Below are 23,193 nucleotides of genomic sequence, written 5' to 3' on the forward strand. Positions count from 1 at the left end.
GAAACATTAAAGTGTGACAAACATGCAAAAAAATAAGAAATCAGGAAGGGGGCCAACACTTTTTCACACCACTGTATATAAAAATAACAAACTGAAATAAGTTGAAGCTAAAGCACTAAAATTAGTAAACCTAAATAAACCTAAACTTAAAAAATATATATATAAAAATGAATGAAACCAAAATAGCAATATATATAAAAACTAGGCTAATAGAAAAAAATAAAAATAAAAATAAAATAAAAAATTAACTACATTTAAAATGAAAACTGAAAATATAAAAATAAAAGCCAATTGAAAATATTAATAAACAAATAATAATAAATAAAAAAGTATAAAAAAATTGATAAACTATAAATAAAAAGGTAAAAAATAGATTAAAAAAACTATTAAAAATAAATAAATAAATACATACATACATAAATTCATTCATTCATTCGTTTGTTCATAGGGGGTAGACATACCCTCAGCTGCAGGGTCAATGGCTAGGTAAGGATTAACTCCTGCGGCCATGTTACTGAAAAAGTCCTTCAAGAAGAAAAGTGCATCCTAGGAAATGAAAACAAATGTGGCTTTTACTGAGCCTGATATGAAACACTATTTGTTCTGTGCCGAAAAATGGTTAATGCATAATCTGTACCTGGTCAATATTGAGTCGCAGTGGTAGCAGACTGACTCTCAGACAGCACTCCGGTCCACCCAGACCCGATTCAGGCATCACCTGCAGCGCTTTCACCGTCAACTACAGCAACGATTGGGCCAGGTAAGAACATAAACACAAACAGAAACTTGTTCTCTTTCTATCCCGCTCTATAACTCACCATGTTGGAGTGGGCTCTGCGCGGCATGCTCTCACTGGTGTACAGGTACAGGAACTTGTTGATTTGAGAGGAAGCCAGACGGTCTCGCACCTCCAGTTCCTGGACGATAAACACTTGGCGGGAAATAGGCTGCTCTCCAAGGCCCGGCCCTTCTGCAGCAGAGGGCGCCACCGCTGGGTACGTCTCATGCTGGAAACTGACCTGAAGAGAGAGAAAGAGGTTATAAAACTAGAAAGAAGGCTTTCTAAATCTTCAAATCGCTGATTACAACACATTACACCTTTGTCAGTTGTATCTCCATGAGCAGTGTGTGCTGCCGCCCACTTCCTCCAACCCACCGCCAAGAGTTTTGGGGCCGTGAGGGCCCCGCTGAACGAGAGGGAGAACCACGGGCTCCGGGAGCAGCTGAACGAACCCTGAGAGACACAAATATTTCATTGCATGTGATTTCAACATTAGGGCTTTTTCACACCTGGCTCGTTTGGAGCGTTTGTTTCAGAACCATAAAGAAAATGCAACATTGTAACAATCTGTAACAAGTCCCTGTTTCAAAAAGCAAACAATCTACAGACACCCTCAAAGTCTGGCTTCTCAGAAACGTCTGCTGCACTCACTTATGGCTGTGCGGTGTGTGGGCCGAGCTGGGTTTGCCGCCAAAGTCTTTGCCGCCATACAGGTGCCAGACGACAGACACTTCTCGGAGCACCACTCTGTTCTGAGGCACTGGGAAGCAGGCCGGGGCGCGCAGCAGATCTGAACTGCCCCGAGGCCGAGAGTAGTATCCATCCCGCACCTTTATAGGACCCTGGGAGAGCACCGTCACCACAGGCTCACCATCTCTAGGCTGTCAGAGAGAGAGAAAAATTGCACTGTAAAAAAATAATTTTTCGAAGTTATAAATAAAACAGATGTTGAATATGTTTTATAAGAAAATGCTATTTTGGTCTTTTGATTTCAACATTTCATGTTTAATTCAATGTGTTTCTTGCATGTGTCTTTATAATTATTTGTGAAATTTACTTTTGTTTTAAAAAGCTGGAGAAGAATATGAAAACTGTGGGTACATACTGGGATGCCCATCCCAGGAGCCTCTAGGATGCAGAAGTCGTCATTGTCGGTGGAACCCTCTGATTCTTCCTCTGACATCATATCTGCATGAGCTTCCATAGCTGTGCTGACCAGACCATCAATATCAGACTCCTCCTCTTCTAGAACAGAGGGGCGGAGCTTGGGGGCTTCTCCCGGGAACAGATAGACTGAGACAGGTGAGGCTCGGCGGATGGAGGGAGAACCTGCTTTTCAAATACAAAGAAGTAAATAACCATCAATCTATAACACTGAAGTTTGGTGTCTTTTTGGTTATACTTTAATTCAGCAAGGATGCATTAAACTGATCAAAAGTGACAGTACATAAATTTATAATGTTACAAACGTTTTCTATTTCAAACTAATTCTGTTCAAAGACCCCTGAAAAATTGTACCACAGTTTCCACAAACATATTAAGCAGCACAACTGTTTTGACATAAGAAATGTTTCTTGAGCAGCAGATCAGCATATTAGAAGGATTTCTGAAGGATCATGTGACACTGAAGACTGGAATAATGATGCTGAATATTCAACTTTGGAAGCACAGGAATAAATTACATTTTAAACTATATTCAGACAGAAAAGAGTTATTTTAAATTATAATAATATTTCACAATACTATCGATTTCACTGTATTTTAGATGCATTTGCCTTGCTTGGTGAGCATCAGCGACTTCTTTCAAAATGATACCAACCCCAAACTATTTTAAAATTTATAAAAGATTAGTCATAAAATAAAAACATTAACTTCTACATGTTTTGTTGTTATAGATATGCCTTGTATATATAAACAACTTCCAAAGTCTTACCAGAATCTTGGGTCTCTTCCTGTAGGATTCTCTCGGTGTCAATCAAGGCATCTGTGAGGTCACATTGGTTAATCTCTGCTGTCTCAGCTGGTGGGCAGGGCGGAAGGGAGGCGGGACTTTCTGACAGCTAAAAAACATATTATTTTAGAGCTGAATACAAATGAGAGAAAGAAGCTATACTATCAAGAGAAAATACACCAATCAAGAGAAATGTCAAGGAATTGATTGGTTGATGAAATAGAAATGTTAATGGACTGTTTAGAGGCTACTGATTGGTCTGCTTTTAAAGAGTCATGCTATGATTTGGATGAGTACACAGAGGTGGTTACCTCTGTAAGATGAAAGTGACATCACATTGCCTGATGAACTTAACGCGTTCTATAGTTTATTTGATAATACAATGGTAGGAACAGGTAGGTCAGCCGAAGCTGCCCTCTTGACCCAGTACTCCTTCCTTTAAAATAGAGGAATATGAAGTCAGGAATCTGCTGCGGAAGCAGAACAGCAGGAAGGCAGCAGGCCCGGACTCCATATCATCTGCAACGTTAATGTGGAGTACGTACATTCTTGCCCCAGTATTCACTGATATATTCAACTGGTCATTAAGAGTATGCAGAGTCCCAGCATGTTTTAAAGCAGCTGTTATTATTCCAGTGCTAAAAAAGCTGAATATTAACTGCTTAGATTGCTAACTTCAGTTGTTATCAAAATCTTTGAGCGATTGGTACTTAGGAACTTAATTTCTACAATCTGTCTGGATTCTTACCAATTCGTCTATAAGGCTAACAGGTCGGTTGATGATGCTGTGGCTCTGTGTCTTGAAGCCCCCGATACCAATGTCAGGGCCCTCTTTGTGGACTACAAATCTGCATTTAATGCAATCATTCTAGTTAAACTTTTTGATAAGTGGAAGCAATTGGGGGTTCAACTGTACTGTCACCATTACTGCACTCTGTGTACACTAATGATTGGGTTTCACATTGATTGGTCTAATAACAGTATCTAAAGTTGGTATGTTCAATTTTTATAGAGCTGTGATTGAAAGAGTGCTGACTTTCTCAATTATAGTGTAGTCTGGTAGTTCCACAGATCAGCAGAGAAGTCAGATTAGTAACATAATACGGGCTGCTTTGAAAATTATTGGTTGGCAAAATTCCGAACAACTAAGTTGTTATGGCAATGAATAAATAATGAATATAGCTGTACAAGAAATCATACCAGAAGTTTCTGTCCGGCGATCTCTGTGGGGGATGTGTGGCGAGGGGGAGGATGAAGATCACCTTGGGAGACCAGGTACTGCAGCATGTTGACCAGAGCAGCGCATGAGTCGGCACAGGTGTGCACGTGAACTACATTATTAGAACAACGAAGCTCGAACAGCGGCTGAGTCTGTAAATATTATTAATGAAATACAGATAGTTATTAACAAAATGGAAGAAAAAAAACAGTAAAAAAAAAAACTACATGACATGAAATTTTAAGCAGCTACTGCATTGTCCTGCATTGTGTTAGGCTATAATTAATCTAAAACAACATTTTATGTAATTATTGCATAATTGTGTAACCTTAAAAGGAATATATGCACTTATATTTATTTGCACTAAAATTAATGTCACATCCCATGATTAAGTGATTTGCAAGGAAGATAAAATATGAAATAAATAAAATGGTAACAGGTTTATGCAATTTTAAATAATAATAATAATAATTAATACATTAACTCAAAATTGGTCTAATAATATATTAAAGATAATAAATAAATAATATACAAATATCAATAAATAACATTTATTATATTAAAATATAACAAATTAATAACATTTTTAATAATAGTAAATAATAATAATTATTATTATTATATATCTTCAAACCAGTGATGGTTGGCATGAAACTAACCAGTTTACTCGAGTCAGTTCCTTTCCAAGTCGTTATAGCCAGTTCCAGCAGATCAATGTCTAACACACACACATAGTCTTGAGACAGACAAAAACAATATGATTAGAGGTGGCCCTTTCTTTAGATATTAATTCAAAGTAAGATTTTAAAAGCTATGCTCGTTCTGTACCTCGCCTCAAATCCACAGTATCACTTTCACATTTATCCGACAGGTATAACGCAGAGTCATCTAAGATAAACCTAAAAGAAGATTTCAGAGCTGTTAGAAACTCTCAATTAACCTCAGCACAACCGTTTAGGATCACATCACAGTGACCAGTACCTGAGGTGAAAGGTCGCAGTGTCCACAATGATGTTGCTGGATAAAGAAAAGGACTCAGCTGTAAACAAAACTCGCAGAGGAAGATAAAGCGGCCTGGAGGGAGAAATGAACAAGAAAGTTGACTGAATGAACTAAGAGTATTTGTGAGACCAAGCATTCAGTGTTACTACAATACCTGTAGTCCACTGCACAGGTGGCCAGGTGAGTGTGAAGAACTGTGATGACGGCAGGTGGAGTGTAGCCTAAAATGTCGTCATCAATGACATCAAGGAAATCAACAATCTGTACAGAGAACAGTGTTGTTATAGTTAACTGAAACTAAACCATTAAAACATTTTTTTTTAGTTATTTGAATTAAAATAATGGTTGACTGAAATAAGATAAAATATAGAAATATAACACTTAATATTATTTCAGCTAGCTGCAACATAGTAGCAACATTTCTCATTTTAATTTAGTTTAACTTGATGTACTAAAATATCTAAAACTGGAATAAAAACGAATAAACAAAACAAAAAAACTAAAACTAAAAATGACAAAAACATACAAAAAAAGTAGTAAAACAGTAAAATTAAAATGAAAATGGAAAACATAAAAATAAAAACAAATTAACATTAATAAACCTATAATAGCATCTCAATGATACTAAAATAACATTGATGATGCAAAAAAAATAGAAATAAGTAATTACTACTGATAATAAGAAGACATAATTGAAGCCAAGTTATTAATAATTGAAGTTATTTTTAACTAAAACTAAAAACATTACAAAATAAAATGAATAAAAAGTATAAAATAAAAACAAAACAATAAATCTAAATATTAGATGAAAAACTTAAAAAACTTGCCATGACAACTAATTGAAATAAGTTTCGGTTGAAATGACTAAAACTGAAATAAAAATAGATTAAAGCTATATATAAATACAGAAACGTATATTATTAAAAATACACATTAGCCAGACATTCATGACAGATCCGCACTCCTATTTAAAGTTCATATCTAATCTAGTTACCAACAGGTACCTGCTCATGCCAGCTATGATTGGTCAATGCCATGTGATGTCGTAAAGTAGCACCATGGAGTCGCAGCGCGACCAGAAACTCCTACAAAGAAAATGAGATGAATACTTATAAATGACAAACAAACAACTACCATCCCATGATTAACCCAACTGACAGGCGACAAGCAGATGAAATAACACACAAACCTTCACATTCCTCTCAAGATCTAATGTGATCTTGATGGCAGTCGACAGCATCTGAACGACGGTTTCTCGGCCACCAACACTGCTCACCCCCACCTCTGTGGGGTAAATGGTAGGGTCCAGATGACCTGGGGAAGTGAACCTGGGCATTTCCAGTTTCACAGGAATAGGGGAGTCTGGGACCTCGGCTATATAAAGAGCCAAATAAAAAAAAAAAACATTTTGCAATTCAGAACAGGATAATAACTTTTTCCTATGCAAAAAACTATAGGAGTATAAGAGGTTAGATGTCATTTTAATGGTTTAACAGCTCACCTTTATGGTACAGCTCTACTCTTCTGCTTTCTATGGTCAGGAAGTTGAGATTGGGATTGTTCTGGTGTTGCGACACACTAAAAATCTTCCCTCCTTCCAAGTCCAAAACGAGTTCTCCATGACAGAAGTCCATTTTACGTCCAGCTTCATTCTTAAAAAGAATGGTATCAGAATTAAATGCGAGTAAAGTGAAATTTTACTGCCACTGGTGTTGACTTCTATAATTTTGCTATTGTGACAATGCTACAACAATCAAGCATGTAATTTTTTTTTTCACATTTACCTTGCAGTCTGTCATGGCTTGGAGGCGACCTTTGCCAATCAGCACCGTTAAACAGAGCAGACTGAGGGCGTGGCTGGACTGAGGCTCTAACTGTTTCCTTCTTTTTGATTGCTTGGCTGAGTAGAACTGAGGCTCCTCCTCCTCAGAGTCAGATTCTGGAATGATGAGTGAAAAGATTAAGAATCTTTAACTGAAGCCAACACAGTATGGTTGCTGTTAGCTAAAAAAATAAAACAATAAAATAAAATAAAATAAAAATATCAGATGGAAAAACTTGCCTTAGCAACCAATTTAAATAAAATAAATTTAAGCTGAAACTAAAACAAAAATCAATTAAAGCCATACAGAAAAAAAACCCTAATAAAAATGACAACACTTAAACTACAATTAAAATTAAGACTGAAAATATAAAAGCAACAGCAAGTGCAAAATATTAATAAATGCAAAAATAGTATATAAAACAAGTCAAAATGTTTAGAACTTAAAGTATGAAACAGTTGAGCATGACTGACCCAGCCTGAAGGCAGATTTACAGAGGTAAAATTCATTCTCCTCAGGTCTGTGCTGGTGGGAGGGACTACGAGAACTTTGAAAAGAAGGAGGAGGAGCAGGAGGGGACGGAGGAGGTGGAGGAGATTCCCACATCAACAGATCATTATTAATCCTGGGGAGAAACAGACAGTGGAGCTTGACATCAGTCAAACATGGCTTTATTTTATAATTTTATTTTATGGCTGTCTTGCCAAAAAAAAAACATTAATTTTATACACAACACAACATGCATATAATGTGAAATGATCATTTATACTGAAAAGGGGATTTAAAAACCAATGCTTGGAGATAATTGTTTAAAATTTCATTCTCTTGAAGTGTTGAGCAGTACCTGTTATAGATGCTCAGAAAAGCCTCTTTACTGGGCAGGAGAATGTAGGCTACAGGAAACGTGATATCAACCACATACTGACACTGACATATACACTGAATCTGAAACTCATCCATCTCCTCTGGGTCTGCTGGGATCACCATCTGAGACAGAGACAGAGAATGAGTCAAGTTCAGGAATGAAAGGCAGACAGGCAGACGGGCGGAGTGGACGCACCTCTTCGGTCTCAAACATAGTGCGGTTGGAGGAGAAAGGAGAGCTGTTCTTCTCTCGAAGTTCACAGGGGTTCTCTAGAGACATGGAGCCCAGCCCCAAATCCCTGTTCACCCCTTCACAAACACCCGTACAGTCAGAGCCTGCTCCTTCATTCACTCGCACCTGAATCCTACAGATGGAAAAGAGCGGGATCTACAAATGCTTTCCCAGGATTCGCTGTTTTTATCCAACTGAAGATCTGTATAACACATTGTTTTGTACTCAAAGCTAAATCTCAGACACACATACACTCACTAACTCACCTGGGAATGCCATCAGGATCTGCGCTCGTTTGCACACGGATACAGGGAAATGCCTCTCCCTCCCAGCCCTCATACACTCCTAAAACACACATTCACACTCCAGGTGAGTTTAGAGTGAAATTCCCACTGTATCCTGAACACCAGACCTTAAGATGAATCCAAACAGACTGAAACAGAAACAGAATTTAATAGAAACTGCTGAAAATATTTTTTATTTTATTCATCAGGATTTGATCGAATCTTTCTATTATTACTAAACAGATTTATAGTAGATAGTAAATAGTAAAGAAGATATTTTGAGGAATGTTGGCAACCAAACATTTGCTGGTAGCCACTGACTTCTATAATATGGGGGAAAAAAAGTCAATGGCTACCAGCAACTGTTTGGTTGTCAACATTCAGCAAAATATGTTCTTTTGTGTTCAGCAGAAGAAAGATTCATTCAGGTTTGGAACAACATGAGAGTGAATAAATGATGACTAAATATTCATTTTTGGGAGAACTATCATAGCTGATATATTATTTCTAATATTTGATTATAACTGCAACAATATTAAAAACTGCTTTGGTTATATCAAAAACAAAACAATTATATGATTATTACATTTTGATGAAAGATTTCGAAAATATTTTTCCCTTTACAATAATGTGCACTGAATAGCAATATTTATTAAAAAATGTGAATTGGAATTTGATTTCATGCTCTCATATGTTAATATACTGTATATACATATATATAAATATACACAAACTCAATACCATTCAAAAGTTTAGGGTAATACTGTACACAGTAATACTCTCAATGGTTACAAATGAAAAATAACTGTTTTATATTTGAATATATTGTAAAATGTATTTATTCCTGTAATGCAAAGCTGAATTTTCAGCATCATTACTCCAGTCTTCAGTGTCACATGATCCTTCAGAAATCATTCTAATATGCTGATTTGCTGCTTAAGAAATATTTGTAATTATTATCATTGTTGAAACAATTGTGCTGCTTAATATTTTTGTGGACGCATTTGAACATAATTCCTTGATGAATATTAAGTAACATTAAGAACAGCATTTATTTGAAACAGAAATCTATTGTAACATTCTAAACTTTCACTGTTGATTAACTGAATATGTCCTTGCTGTATTCATTTCTAAAAAAAAAAAATCTTACTGGCATCAAACTTTTGAACGCTAGCGTATATGGTAACTGAGAAAAATAAATGCTAATTTTGATCTTGGGATGCCTCACCGTGCATATCAGTGAAACAGGCCTCCAGTAGTTTGGTGAGTTTGGCCCTGAGACTTCAGCTCCAGATTAGAGATCTGCAGGCTCAAGATCTCACTGCGCACTGCACGCTGGCTCAGGGGCCGCCTCAGCCCCGGGGGTCGAAGGTCAGGGATGGGGAAACGGACCTTCAACACGGCATAAGGAGATTGAAGCAGGAGAGAAGAATGGAGCTCCAACAAATGAGACTGCAGAGAAAAAGAGAGAGGATTAGACCATACATTACAAATAATTTTATTGTGTAAGGTTTAAAAAGATTTTTTTTTTTTTTGCTGAGGTAGGGGTATTATGTTGTTGTATTTGATCAGGAGAGTCTAGTGACCTCTGCAGCCTGTGCCGTGTTTCTTTGAGGCGGCGCTGGACAGTGCCTCAGGGCTTGCAGGATGTCCTCCAGTCGGCCTATAATGTCCAGGTCCAACTCAGAGTTGAGCTCCCTGAGCTCAATCCGCAGAGAGCTGTCCCTGCGTATCACACGACGCCTGCTTCCCCTCTATAGGAGAACAGGAAAAAGAGTTTCATATAGATCTATCGCTGAATGTATAAAAGACACAAACACTTGCAAATCAATGCCATAGGACTCTGTCAAGCTGTAGTACCTTACGCATGTGCTTCTCAGAGAGACTGTGGTGGAACTGGGCACAGGGTCTGGCAGTGGTGCCCATGGTGAAGAGACCGGCTGACTGGAACTGCAAAAGCTGGGAAAAGAAAATGTGTGGACACACATGCTCATTTTAAAGGAACTCTTCCAGAACCTTCATCAGCCTGCATGATGTCTCCTGCTGGATTTGCCAACTTTTGGCCGTCTGACTTGTCGTAACTCAAACTGTATTCACATCTGTTTAAAATTCTCCCTGAGCAGTTGGCAAAGCTTCGGACGTGTGACTGCATTACACCATTACACAACTGTAATAATTTGGTAACCAACTGGTAATTTTCTGATAATAAGGGTTTGACTGTTTTGACAGTCCAGATTGTGGTCTAGAGTGCAACAGAGATTAAAAATGAAACAAAATTATGCAACAAAAGTGTTTCAAGAGAATGTATAATGAAAAACAGGACTTAACTTGCTCTTTGCTTAAAATAAGAGAGTTCAAAAAGTTATTGTTTTCAGCATTTGGCCAGTATGTGGAGGCCAGCCAACCACAGCAGAGGTCATCTGCATGTAGTCTTCAAGATCCAACTATTTAATCCCAAGCTTATTATAACTTTAAGGGTCAGAGAGAGGGTGGAAATGATCAGAAAAACTAAATGGTAACACTTAACAATAAGCTTCAATCCCTTAACATTAGTTAATGCATTAGATTAGATGTTTCTAATAGTGCTGCACGATTTGAGGAAAAACATAATTGTGATTTTTCCTGATAAAAACTGTGATTGCGATTTCAAATGCGTTTAGGATTGCTGTGCTTGTTTGTAGGGCTGAACAATTATTATTATTTTATTATTATTATGATTAAAAATAATAACATCCTAATTTCTTAATGTTTAATGTTCAAACCATCAAGCTTTTATTTTGAAAGAAATCGGCAGAGAATTCTAATAAAGCAGAATTTCTTTTCCAATTTTATTTATTTATTACAAATCAACATTAACCTAGATCAATACACAGTGTATTAATGTATTCATATTATTAAAATAAAAGTTAGTTCAAAATATTAATACATGTGAACAAATTGCACTTTACTGTAACTAAGTTAGCACTGTTTTGGTGCAGAAACCATCTACACTTCAGCTGAAATAAAAAACAAAAAAATATGGTTTTACAATCTGCACTGTAAATCAGATTTTGGTAAACTTCGATGACTCACCAATCAATTTAAAGAAAAAACAATCCAACTAATTTTATTACTGAGTTTTAGGGCTCAAAAGAGCAAACCCAGAAAGGCCTGATAAATAACAACATTTGGGTGCAAGAGTTTGCAGGTGTGCCGTGTACCTCTGTGTACTGTGGACCGCCTGACTCCCACAGGCACTCCAGCAGTTCCAGCCTGCTGAAGGAGAGGTCAGAGGTCGTGGCTCGGGTGTGCCGCCCTGCGCTACGCATCTCACATGTCAGCTGCACTGCTGCACCGGTCATCCTGAAGACCAGAGGTCAGAGAGAGTCAAAAAGAGTGTGTGTACATGTATATAGAGTAGGTGAGCACAGCAGGTAATTCCTGCCATACCTGATGTGGGAATGGGGACATGCTTTAGCAAAGCTTCCTCTCAGATTGTGGAAGTCTCTCTCACTAAACATGCCGTCCTTAAAGAACGCAAGCTCATGGAAAAACAACTGTGACACCTCAGCCAATGAGGAGAGCCCATCTGGCCCAGGAGGCGGGTCCTGCTCTAAAAGAGTAAGTGTGACTCCGCCCAGAGAGAGGCGGAGCAAGGAGTCTGGTTTCAGCGGCTCTGATTGACTGCTTTGAGACGACTGTTCTATTGGGAGAAAAACAAAGACTGATGATGGATTGCAAGAGAAAACATAAATGGAATGCAGTGACACACACAATGTGTTGTTTAAAACAGGTTTAAATACATACTGGGAGGTCTGCTACATTGAGGCAAACTAGATAAGGATCCTGGTACAGGATAACGACGAGGACAGTAGAGCATTCCCTGTAATAGACGTATAAAAGTGCAAGCCAATCATACACGCTGTACATAGATAGCTGATGCATAACAGGTCTATTGGCTTAATCAAAATCAATATATTGAAATGTATTTGAAAGTATAAGGGAAAGAGTGTATCTAAGATTCTGTATAACTAGATCCTGTAAAAGTTTAAACATGTGATCTAGAACCTTTATACAGCCCATGCCATTGTAAACACTGCAAGTCTATCTCTCACATTCTCGTTTTCATTCGTGTCAAATTCAATTTGGCATCTATCCAAACTAAGGTCTATTGCATTAAAATTTTACAGTTTATCAGTTCATGCATTCGCTGGTCATCGAACCCATGACCTTGCCATGCTCTACTTCTTAAGCTGCAGGAACTGTATATCGTCACCATTTCTTTTTCACCATTTTTAATCATCATGTTTTGCTAGTTTAGTTTAGTTTAGAAAATATAGCCTATCAATTAATATGTGGTCAGAAAAAATGCATGCATAATATTAAGAATAAAAGAATTAGCAAAACACAGTCTTTGATGTGACATGCTATACAGTAAATCTAACATGTCTTGACAAGAACAAATTTTTTCAAGCTATTCAAACTAAGTTTGACGTGAATTTTTTGTCATTCTCTGACAAACATTTGCACACCTGAATGAATTGTTCAGTTTCTGAACAACAGAAATACAAAATATGCTGACCGTGATGAGAAAAGACCTATACACATTTGAGTTCATAGCAGCACTGACCTGTGGAGACAGAGGGTTTGTTTGAGCCAGGCTGCTCTGGCTATGAATGGACGATTCCATATCGCTGTCAGATAATTCACTCCCAGAGCGTGTTGACAACACACTGCTGGTCATACCAGGACCCATCGAATAAAACATCTCTGAGACAGAAGAACAGTCACAAATGCAAAACAGAATGACAAACACAGACAAACTTAAGAAATGTTGGCAAAATACTAAACTACAAATAGTTTCAGAACATAAAAACAGACCAGCATCAAGAGCCTGAGGCCTCATTTGTAAAATGTATGCAAGATCGGATTTAAACCTACATTTCATGGATTTTATCTAATGTCAAAAGTGAGGAACAAACTGGCTTTCATCAAGGCAGAAACTGACGTGAAAATGTTCTTATGTATACACCAACTGAACAACATGTGTACAAAATTTTTGCCACTCATATAGCAGTTATTCAATAACTTAAACATTGTTTATGAAAATGTAAATTAGTAATCACATTAATAAATAGGTAATCACATTCATTTTTGGAGAGCGTTCTTGGATTTCCTTGCCCACTGATATGGAGTGTGGTACTTCTACCGAAACATAAAAAGATGTTTGTGGCCGTTCTGTAGGGCGAGTTGATGCTCTTAAACACACTGCGTTAAATATAAGATGATCTGTGATTTATAAAGACGGATGCATTTAGGAACATTTTTTATGTGCATATTGTCGTTTTATAAATTGTTCATAACAACATTTCGGAAACTGCTGTACATTCACATTTAGGATCATTATGCGCACGTCTTTATAAATGAGGCCCCTGGAGAAAATGTTTTTTTTTTAGCAAGGGCAATCCAGTTTTCATCTCAGAAATATTTTATATTTTAATCAAAAAAGTGTCTACAAAGAGAAGTTAAATACCCTAACTCTTATTGCTTCCTGGCATGCTGATACTGTCACAAATGAAACTGAAGGTCAGGTCGAGCATATTGCATTGGGGAATACATTATTCCACACTCTGGTTGTACACTACACAATTTAGCAAATGTTGCAAGTCATACAAGTATGTCATGCATGATAAAACTGCATGCACTTGCTGCAAAAATAGCAATACAGTAGTATGCTAGTCTGAACCCATAATTATAATCAATGTTCTATAATAATCTCAACAAAATATTGACTATTCTCATCTCACCTCTGTTCTCCATGCTGTTGACATAGGGCTCTGCATCCAGCTCCAGATCTCTGTCATACATTTCTGAGTTCAGCTGCTTACTAAGATCCTCTTCAATCAATCGCAGATCATCAGAACCCAGAGGCCTAGAAACACCCCCACCGGACACACCAACACCACCACTGCCCTCTGACAAACAGAGAAAGAAAAGCCACAGTCATTCCACTGGACACTGTCAATCAGGCAAGAACATCCAGGCACAAAACAGTTTTTTCAACAGGCGATCTCCATTTTGAACAGCTAGTACACCCACCACTATCCAGTTGTTTTTTATAGATCAATATCCTTATGGTGCTTATGCAACCTAGGGGTTAGACAGTAGGATATGTTTTATCATTTTAATAATAATAAAATTAGTAATATTTTTTTTTCTTTCTGTTTATTTTTGCATATATATGTATGTAAGTACCTAGAGCTCCTAGAAACCATATCAAATTCCTTGTGAGCTTGTGCACACTTGACAAATAGAGAACAATCTGATTCTGAAAAAGGCTTTAAATTAAGGCTGGTGCAAACAGCCATATGATGATGTGTCTCATTTGAAAAGAGAGAAAGCGAGACACAAAGCATATTAAAATCGATAAGCAAACAGAGAATAGAGTGCTCATGTTACCTGATGTCTCGATGCAGAGGGAGGACAGGAGGTCCGTCAGGTGTGTGATCTGACTGTGGGACAGCAGCAGGTGGAGACACCCTACTTTACCATCCAACTCCAACTAAGAGGAAAAAGAGGAACTCCGCTCAGTTAACAATGAAAGAAACATAAATCTCCTGTTTTGGACTAATCAAAGTCCTTTATGCATGATGAAGCTGAATGATTTGATCATTTGATCTCACTGATTCAGAAGAATCACGAACATCCATAAAATATTCCTATTCAGTCTTTTTTATTTTTATTGTGCAGACAAACCTTGGGCCCAGGCAGCATTTCATTCTGTTTTATTTTGACCGTTGTCTCTATGAATCCGGAGCATTGTCCAATCAGCAGAGGCTCTGGGGGCTTCGGGGTGGGATGCAATGATTGAGGTGCATCAGATGCATCATCATCATCATTTTCATCTGTCTTATCCGTCTCCCTGCTGCTGGCCATGTCATCAGAATAAACCAGCCCCTAAATGGATGAGTTGAAAGACACTGTCCATTACAGACATTGGGCCTCAGTCATGAAACATTCGTAAATAAAGGAGTAAATTCTGAGAAATTTGCGCGTAAAACGGACCTTCCCGAAAACTCTCCTCCGGATTCACAAACGCTTCGTAAACGTCAGATTTGATAGTTAAACGTGTATGTCAATGAATTCCAATCATTCGTAAATAGGGCGCTCGTGCACGCTCATTCACAATTACCATAATCCCCGCCTATAATTACAGCTACGCAAATTGCGTGTCCAGGAACGCAGTGGAATATTCTGGTCTACTTTCTTAGGTTTGGCTCCAGTATATTGCATAAATGCCAAAACGACTAATAGGCCATATGCCTAACAATAAATATTCAACGTGTGTCCACCAAAGTGTTTTTAGCCTGCTGAAAAATGTCAGGCGCTCTTCTTAAAACGACCAGCTGGTGGCGCTTGAGAATGCTTTGGTGGCACAGCGTTTTTCCAGCTGTCGATTTGGTTGCTATGATGTGGAATATCCACGGCAGTACATTTTTACTAAAGAATATTACTAAATATAAAAATGCAGTAACCAGCAATGTTAACTTCTCTATTGTTGTTCAGTTGTTGTACAAGTAGGATGATTGGTCGGTGTAGAATTTGTCCCGCCTCTTGTCCACTGATTGGACGGCTGGGTAAAAAGTGACAGTGACAAGCGCTGCGTTTTACCTAACGCTAAACAGTTTATCAACTCTCAGCTACAAAAAAAAATACAAAAAAACCCCGGGGCAAACAAACTTGTACAATATTATGATGGCAGTGCATCAAAATTCAGTGTCATCAGTTTGCCAAAAAGAACACAGAACGTTTTACGCACAATTTACACATGGCAGGGAGCAGGTGTAAATTTCTTTGGTACCAAGTAACCAACTAACATTTTGAAAATACGAACACTTTCATGAATCCGAAAATTTACGTCAGAACAGCTTTACAAACGATTTACACAAACATTTATTCTGCTCGTGTTTCATGAATGAGGCCCATTATATTTATTCATTTGGCAGATGCTTTTAACCGAAGCGACTTACAAATAAGGAATATCACAAGCAATTTATCATGAGAGGCAACAATATTTGCAGTACACAATGTTAATTATTAATACACAAGCTGGCATGTAAGTGAAATGCAGAAAAAAGGGTAAGAAAAATAGGAGTCATTGAAAGTGCAAAGCCACTAACAGGTTGTATAGTTTCTCTGACCTGTGAACCTCCGAGAGTCTCATAGAGGAGCTGTACGGAGTTGAGCTGTAGGATCTTGTGCAGGAAGGCTGGTGGTTGGTGGATGTCTACAGGCACTGTCTGGCTTGAGTCTCTCACAGCCTCATCACAATAGTCCACCCTGCAGTATCGCATGTTACCACCAGGGGCAGAACATAGATGTCACAAACAATGGAATGCACTCTAGGAAACTCAAGCACTCAAGGTTTGTTTGAAGGATATGATTGATGGATTTTTATGGCTCGTTTCCACTGAGCGGTACGGTACGGTACAGTATGATTCGGTACGAGTAACCCTGATCCAGCTTGCATTTCATTGCCAATAGTACCCTTCTTGATAGGCGTGGTGTATGCATAGACTGTGGTGTATGCCGGAAAGTAGCGATCGACGATAAAGCGTGACAATAAGCACAACTCTGCCTCTTTTTGTTAAATGTCAGTTTTAATGAACAATAATAGCCATTATAAAAGTATAAGTACAAAGTATAAGAGGCTTATATTTATTAATAAATAAAAAAATAAAGCTAAAAACAATTCAAAATATTAAAGAACAAATGGTATGAGTATAATAATGATTATAACATAACACTAAGCCAAACACCAAAAAAAACAACAACTACGTATGTGTATGTACAACCATACACACATACACATACACATACACATACATATATATATACATACACATGTATAAATTCAATATATATATTATTTCATTTTCATTTAGTTTGTTGAAGTATTAAAATAACTCAAATTACATAAAACTAAAACTTAATAAAAGACCTATGCGGATACATTAGCACTAAGAGCCCGGTGATCGCCTGAAGCTTCGAAATTGGCATAGCAAATTTTCAAATAGGTGCTATCTTTATAAATAAACCACAGATTTGAGTTTTAAACAATTACATTCTCGCCAGAAAAACTCTTAAAACTACATTTCATGACACAATAACAGTAACATTTAGAAAATTACGCGGGTTTTTGGGCAATGATGTTTCACAAGTTCACAAGAACAGACAAGAACGCATATTGAGAAACAGCTATTGTCTGTGTGAAAATATAAAATTATAAAATACACGGTTATATTTTATTGTGTTTGCACACTCTGATGTAAACAAGCCCAACACTCATGGACAGCAAAGCGGAACGAGTGAAGGACGCTTTATCCCATTGTATCACACAAAAGTGACGATTCTAGTCAACTAATCAACGTTCTGCAGTGAGTTTAGCTCCACCCTTTTGGTACCCTTTGCTGTGCTAGGTACCCCAATGGAAGGGTACCAAAAAAAGTGGTACGGTACGGTTCGCTATTTTGGTACTATTCACAACTTCTGACAGTGGAAACGGAAATAATTGCGTACCGTACTGTACTGTACCGAACCATACCGCTCAGTGAAAACGAGCCATTAGTTTAACCTGTGAGTCAACTAAAAGAATGCAGAGTTTTTCATGTATCTTGACTTGGAAAAAGATGTTTTTCCAATAACACACACTGCTGTTCGAAGGTTTAGGGTCATTGCAATTATTTTAAAGAAAATAATACTTTTATTTAGCAAGGACACATTAAAATGATCAGGAAAGATCTAAGTGACAGGAAAGCCATTTAAGACGTTACATTTCAAATAAATGCTGTTCTTTTGAATGTTCCATTCATCAAAGAATTGTGAAAGAGATGTATCAAAGTTTCCACAAAAATATTAGGCAGCACAACTGCTTTTATCATTGATGATAATAACATGTTTTCTTGAGCAGCAAATCAGCATATTAGAATGATTTCTGCAGGAACATGTGACACTGAAGACTGGAGTAATGATGCTGAAAATTCAGCTTTGCATCAGGAATAAATTAATTTTTTAAAACATTAAAATAGAAAACAAAAAAATTTAACAATACTTCTGTTTCTACTGTATTTTGGACATATAAATGCAGACTTGGCGAGCTTTTCATAAAAAAATCTGACCCCAAACTTTTGAACATTACTGCATTTTTGAGTAATAATCAGATTTAACGTTTTCAAGATTCATGCCATTCTTTAATGGCACATCTAACTGGCACACCAAACCATCCTACTTTATAAATAAAAAGAAAAAAACAACATAATACATCCATGAATGTGCAAAGATGTAATTCATGGCCTCACCGTTTAATGCGCATCTCTAAGGCAACCCCAGTCTCAGCGTCCAGGGAATGATGTTCTACTCGCACGATGGTGTCCAGAAAGGTGACTTTTATTCGACGTAGGACTGCAAACACACAAACAGTCAAAAAAAAACAAAACACTTAATACACCAAGTGAATGCTTTCCAATGTTGATAAGTTCATAAGTTTGTGATCATACACACTCAGCCGGTCATCTAACAGTTTTACTTAATGAATCAAGAAAGCAAATGTACAGAACCACACTCCTAGACACAAGAAATGCCACACACCTGTCTCGATGGTCTGTGCAAACATTTCCAGCCCCTCCAGTGGAGCAGGCGGCTCTTCTGACGCCTCGGGTGGGTCCTTCAGGCACTCCTGGGCCAGCTGCATGCTGGACGTCATGCATGACGACCACCCTTGGGAATCCCAATTTCCATCTAACAGAGATCAGAGAAAACACAACTGAACAATAAGTCAATCCCGTATAAAATACGGTTATATGCATCAAACCAAATGAGCACACAAAGAACAGTCCACAGAACTCACTGGTTCTGTATTTGGGTCTGCATGTTATTTGCAATCCAGTGATTTCAAGGGTGCAGTGCTCTGATACAAGTGCCGCCCAGGGAATAGTCACTGTGATGCTATTCACAAAACCTTCAACAATCTCCAGTGGCGCTCCTAATGACTCCAACAACTCGTTCACTGCCTGAAAAGAGGATTCAGAGTATAGTTAGGGAATCTGAAGAACAAGTGATCACATATAAGAACAGAAGATGTCGAAATGACTGCGAAACAGGGGAAGGATGATCAGGGGTTTTCAGTCTTTTAGATGCCACAGAATATAATCACCCTCATCCTAAAATTGAAAAGGCAGCTATATATTTGTATGTATATAGACCCAATGCATACTGTAAAAAAAGTGTAAAATATTATTTGAAAAAGTGTTTACATTATTATATATAATATTTTACTGTTTGATTTAAAACATTTTTATTACATTTTTCATTTATTGAGTTAAATTTAATTATTATTATTTACTTTTTTTCTATTTTTAATTTTTTTTTTACACAGACTTCTTAGCACTCCCTTGCAGGCTCAACTTTGAAAAACTAAATGACAACACCACAAAAACTGAAAAACATTATAAAGTAATTAGACTCAAAATGTGAAAGCAAAAGTTAGTAAGCCTTGATCACTGTGACTTAGGACCAGGAAGAGGATCTATGATGCAGCCTTTTCTGCACAAGTCATCAAACCCTTGGAAACATGAGTGCTCCTTCAACTAACAAGATGTGTTGATCTCATACTCCAGACTAGATATTACGAAATACTGGAAATAAGGGCCACTTGGACAAGGAAACTGGCCTGGGCATGTCTTACCCCACACTTACCCACACATCCAGGTTAATTTCTGTAATGACCCCGCTGCCATTATACAGGTCCAAGCTCAGCTGGTCCAAACTGAGTCTTTCCTCCAAGAAGTGGCCCAGGTAGTGTTGCAGGAGGTACCGACAGGCCCGTTTCTTTATTGAGCCCGACCAGGGGAAGAGCCACCGAGACATAGGGCCAGAGCAGACGGGGAGAGGGAGCAGAGAGGCGGCGGAACAAGACACCAGTCCTGCATAACAGACCTAAACCCCCCTCGGTAGTGTGTGAAAATGAGAATACAATAATTCAAGCGTACTACGATGGACAAGAAGGGGTAAAACCGTCTAACTTCCTGTCCTTTGACACCAAAATCCCCTGGTTCTTCGTTTTTGGACGTCAGGTTGTCCAAAGCAGCGTTTAAAAGAGGATATCTGTGTTCAAACGGGTCACTCCGGTTCTACTTTTAACAATAGATGTCACTGAAATATGCGACAGGTCCTCTATGGTTCCTCTGGCCAAAAGGTTGTTTATTGTTTTCATACTCTTACTGAACGAGTGTGCGTCATGACGTCAACGTAGCTGAAGATGCCGGAAGTTGGATGCGTCAAATCGCCATGTTGGCACGGTCAACTTGAACGCTTCATCCAGATTTAGACATAACGACTCGAACTTGCTGTACCCAATCTTACGTAGATTTATATTATTTTTATTGTGTAGAGCCTTATCTAATAAAGATTCGATTACGTATCGTTTCGGTTCCATAGAATTACCATGTAATACCATCACTGGTGTGGTATATAATAAACCCAACACTCCTACTCATTCTGTATTATTAATAGTCTTATAAAGAAAGAAATTCAATCACATGTGCCCACAAGTTTACCTTGCTGAGAAAAGCCGGAATAAACAACCTTTATTGCGGTGAAAACATCACATTTAACACAACACCAACAAAAGCTCAGCAAATACTTTAGACATCACAATTAAAACAGAAAAGGTGCTTTTAAAATTAATGCAGAAACAGTGCTGTAATTTATTCAAGCATAAACCTGATGTAGAACCCTTTTAAGAAAAAAAAACTCAAATAAAATGCTATAATTAATATAAAACAAGTTTCTGTTTCATTTCATTTTAAAACATCATAATTAAATGTCTGCTAACAACAAATAAAACTATGTACATAAATATGCATTGCTGTATGTCTGTTGTTGTTTTATGAAAGCAGCTTCTGGGATCTTTCCTTGAGCCTAAAGGAGGCAAAATATTGAATAACATGACAAGTTTCAAGTCCCAAAGTCTCAAAATGGATGCAATTAGATTTCAAATGCACATGGTCCACCTCAGATTGTCCATCTGAACACTAATCAACAACAAAGACAGGCAACACGTCTTGAGAAGGTTAATCAGCTTTGGAAACATTTAATCTAGTGGGGCTTTCAGTGGTTAATGCCAGTATCTTTTAATTTCAGATTATTTATTGACAGCAAACAGAACTGCTGAAATGAGGATATATTGTACATATTGCATTTCTATCAACTGGCCAAACAGATTCATACATTGAGTTCTGTGAAAATCGGAGCAGGTCTGTGAAAATCCCATGCGTTATACTGTAGACATCTGACAGCAACACACAAGCCTTACCAACAGGGTTGGGATAATATTGACTAGGGATGGGCAGTATGAACAAAATCTTATATCAATTAAGGGCAACTTGTATAGTCATCTTAAGTAGAAATTCAATGAAAAATGTTTTATATTCTAAAAATAACCATGTGATAATGTCTATTTCAAATTTAAATATTTTTCAAATGAAAATGTATAATAATGAAATGTATAAATAATGTAAAGTGGTCTTGCTAATACTACACTCTACTGCATTATGACTTACAGCCATACATTTATGGATGCAAATAGACAAAAAAATAAAAAGCAAAATAGCTGCTTTTGTATTAGCTATTTTTTGTATTATTCATATTGGCCAGCCCTAGTATTTTCCACATAATTCATCTATATCTAGCTCTATAATTACGAATTGCAAGTATAAGGGCATAGTTTTTGCTCTTTGCTCACTTTTGAGACCATTCCAGGTTCATTTCAGACTTCTGGGAGAAAGCGGAGAGCATTTCCTGCTGGGATGCAGTGAGGGTGGGCAGCACTGAACTAATCGAGGGGGCCGGAGCTAGTGCTGCAAATGCACAACGTATCTCCTCGCTGGTGGCGTTCCTTACAAAGAGCTCGTCGTTCACGATACACAGACTGCAGAATGCAACGAATACCAAAAAAACATGCACCAATCAACTTTGTGTTAGTAACAGGTTATTTTAACCAATTGGCAAAGGATGATTGTTTTATCTGTCTGCTGAAAGGACAGACACGCACATACATGAATTCTGGGAAATTCAGTGTGTCCATGGGGAAAGCCAGTAAATGAAGAAACCATATTAAGTAATACAATTACAGCAAAAGCCAAAGAAAAGCAGAAACAGCCCAAAGCGGAGAGTGTTTTTATTTAGTCACGCTTGTGATTTGCTGCTGGCTTTTCCTACCCAGAATTCTGAGCTGGAACTGTGATGAAGACTCTGGAGAATGCCCTGACACGGTCTCTCAAATTGTCATCAACTGAAGAGAGGAAAACAAACATTGAGTTTAACACACAGCGCTACTTGATCAACAGTTATGCTGACACATATAACTGCGTTCAAGCAAGACTCACCTTCTTTGAACACTCCACTCACTGTGAACGCTAATAAAGTCCTCTACGGAGAAGACAGGAAAACAACAAGATGTCAAAAAAATGTAAATTACAAAACAAGAGCCCCAGTGAAAGCAGTGTTAAAATCATTGAGGAATTCACTGAGTATGTGTTGACATCAACATTGACTGAATTCATGTCATGAGTCATTGGGAGCTCATTGAGGAAGGCGACTACAGTCAGGCGGGAGTGTTCTAGCAAGTGGAGCCAAGTGGCTGTAAAGAAGAAGATGACGATACATGACAGATACTGATCTGTTTTTATTTGGTTATTTTTTGTTCGCTTCTCATGTGTGAAACATACAGGGATCTTTGATGTGCTTGATGTTGCGACTGTGTTCATGATAATCTTTTAACTTGCACCTGCAAAATTATAGGAAAAAGAAATGAGACCAAAAACAAACTTGTATATCATACAACAATTTTGAACATTTACAAACACTAACATTGTTTTACATTTAAATTTATTTCTCTCCCTAAGAAAATTGTGCAGTGTGGATTAATTTCACAAAAATCTAGGTCACAATTCATCCCAAAAAAAAAAAAAAAAAAAAAAAAGAAAGTTTTAATATATAG

The 23,193-nt window shown here is 37.5% G+C and overlaps 1 protein-coding gene and 1 pseudogene across 1 annotated transcript in view; both read right to left on the reverse strand.

The window, feature by feature from the left end:
• The window catches only part of LOC107660800 (autophagy-related protein 2 homolog A-like), a 24,735-nt gene extending 4,327 nt beyond the window's left edge, over nt 1-20,408 (reverse strand). The window contains 36 exon segments of the mRNA XM_016450220.1: nt 462-546; nt 638-739; nt 819-1,019; nt 1,099-1,234; nt 1,433-1,662; nt 1,887-2,110; nt 2,715-2,841; nt 3,933-4,103; nt 4,611-4,687; nt 4,780-4,850; nt 4,933-5,025; nt 5,108-5,214; nt 5,958-6,038; nt 6,143-6,327; nt 6,455-6,605; nt 6,738-6,892; nt 7,250-7,401; nt 7,621-7,763; nt 7,837-8,005; nt 8,139-8,217; nt 9,385-9,431; nt 9,433-9,608; nt 9,743-9,910; nt 10,017-10,115; nt 11,357-11,498; nt 11,586-11,838; nt 11,943-12,018; nt 12,766-12,905; nt 13,943-14,110; nt 14,595-14,697; nt 14,892-15,092; nt 16,337-16,475; nt 18,494-18,596; nt 18,783-18,932; nt 19,042-19,204; nt 19,890-20,408. Coding sequence (XP_016305706.1) covers nt 462-546; nt 638-739; nt 819-1,019; nt 1,099-1,234; nt 1,433-1,662; nt 1,887-2,110; nt 2,715-2,841; nt 3,933-4,103; nt 4,611-4,687; nt 4,780-4,850; nt 4,933-5,025; nt 5,108-5,214; nt 5,958-6,038; nt 6,143-6,327; nt 6,455-6,605; nt 6,738-6,892; nt 7,250-7,401; nt 7,621-7,763; nt 7,837-8,005; nt 8,139-8,217; nt 9,385-9,431; nt 9,433-9,608; nt 9,743-9,910; nt 10,017-10,115; nt 11,357-11,498; nt 11,586-11,838; nt 11,943-12,018; nt 12,766-12,905; nt 13,943-14,110; nt 14,595-14,697; nt 14,892-15,092; nt 16,337-16,475; nt 18,494-18,596; nt 18,783-18,932; nt 19,042-19,204; nt 19,890-20,060 — 5,038 coding nt within the window. The 5' untranslated portion in view covers nt 20,061-20,408.
• Nucleotides 20,409-21,932: 1,524 nt separating this feature from the next.
• Nucleotides 21,933-23,193, reverse strand: part of LOC107660814 (nuclear RNA export factor 1-like) — a 20,470-nt pseudogene continuing 19,209 nt past the window's right edge.

Source organism: Sinocyclocheilus anshuiensis, unplaced genomic scaffold (assembly GCF_001515605.1).
Source record: "Sinocyclocheilus anshuiensis isolate Anshui unplaced genomic scaffold, SAMN03320099.WGS_v1.1 scaffold1289, whole genome shotgun sequence".
NCBI classification, from domain to species: Eukaryota; Metazoa; Chordata; class Actinopteri; order Cypriniformes; family Cyprinidae; genus Sinocyclocheilus; species Sinocyclocheilus anshuiensis.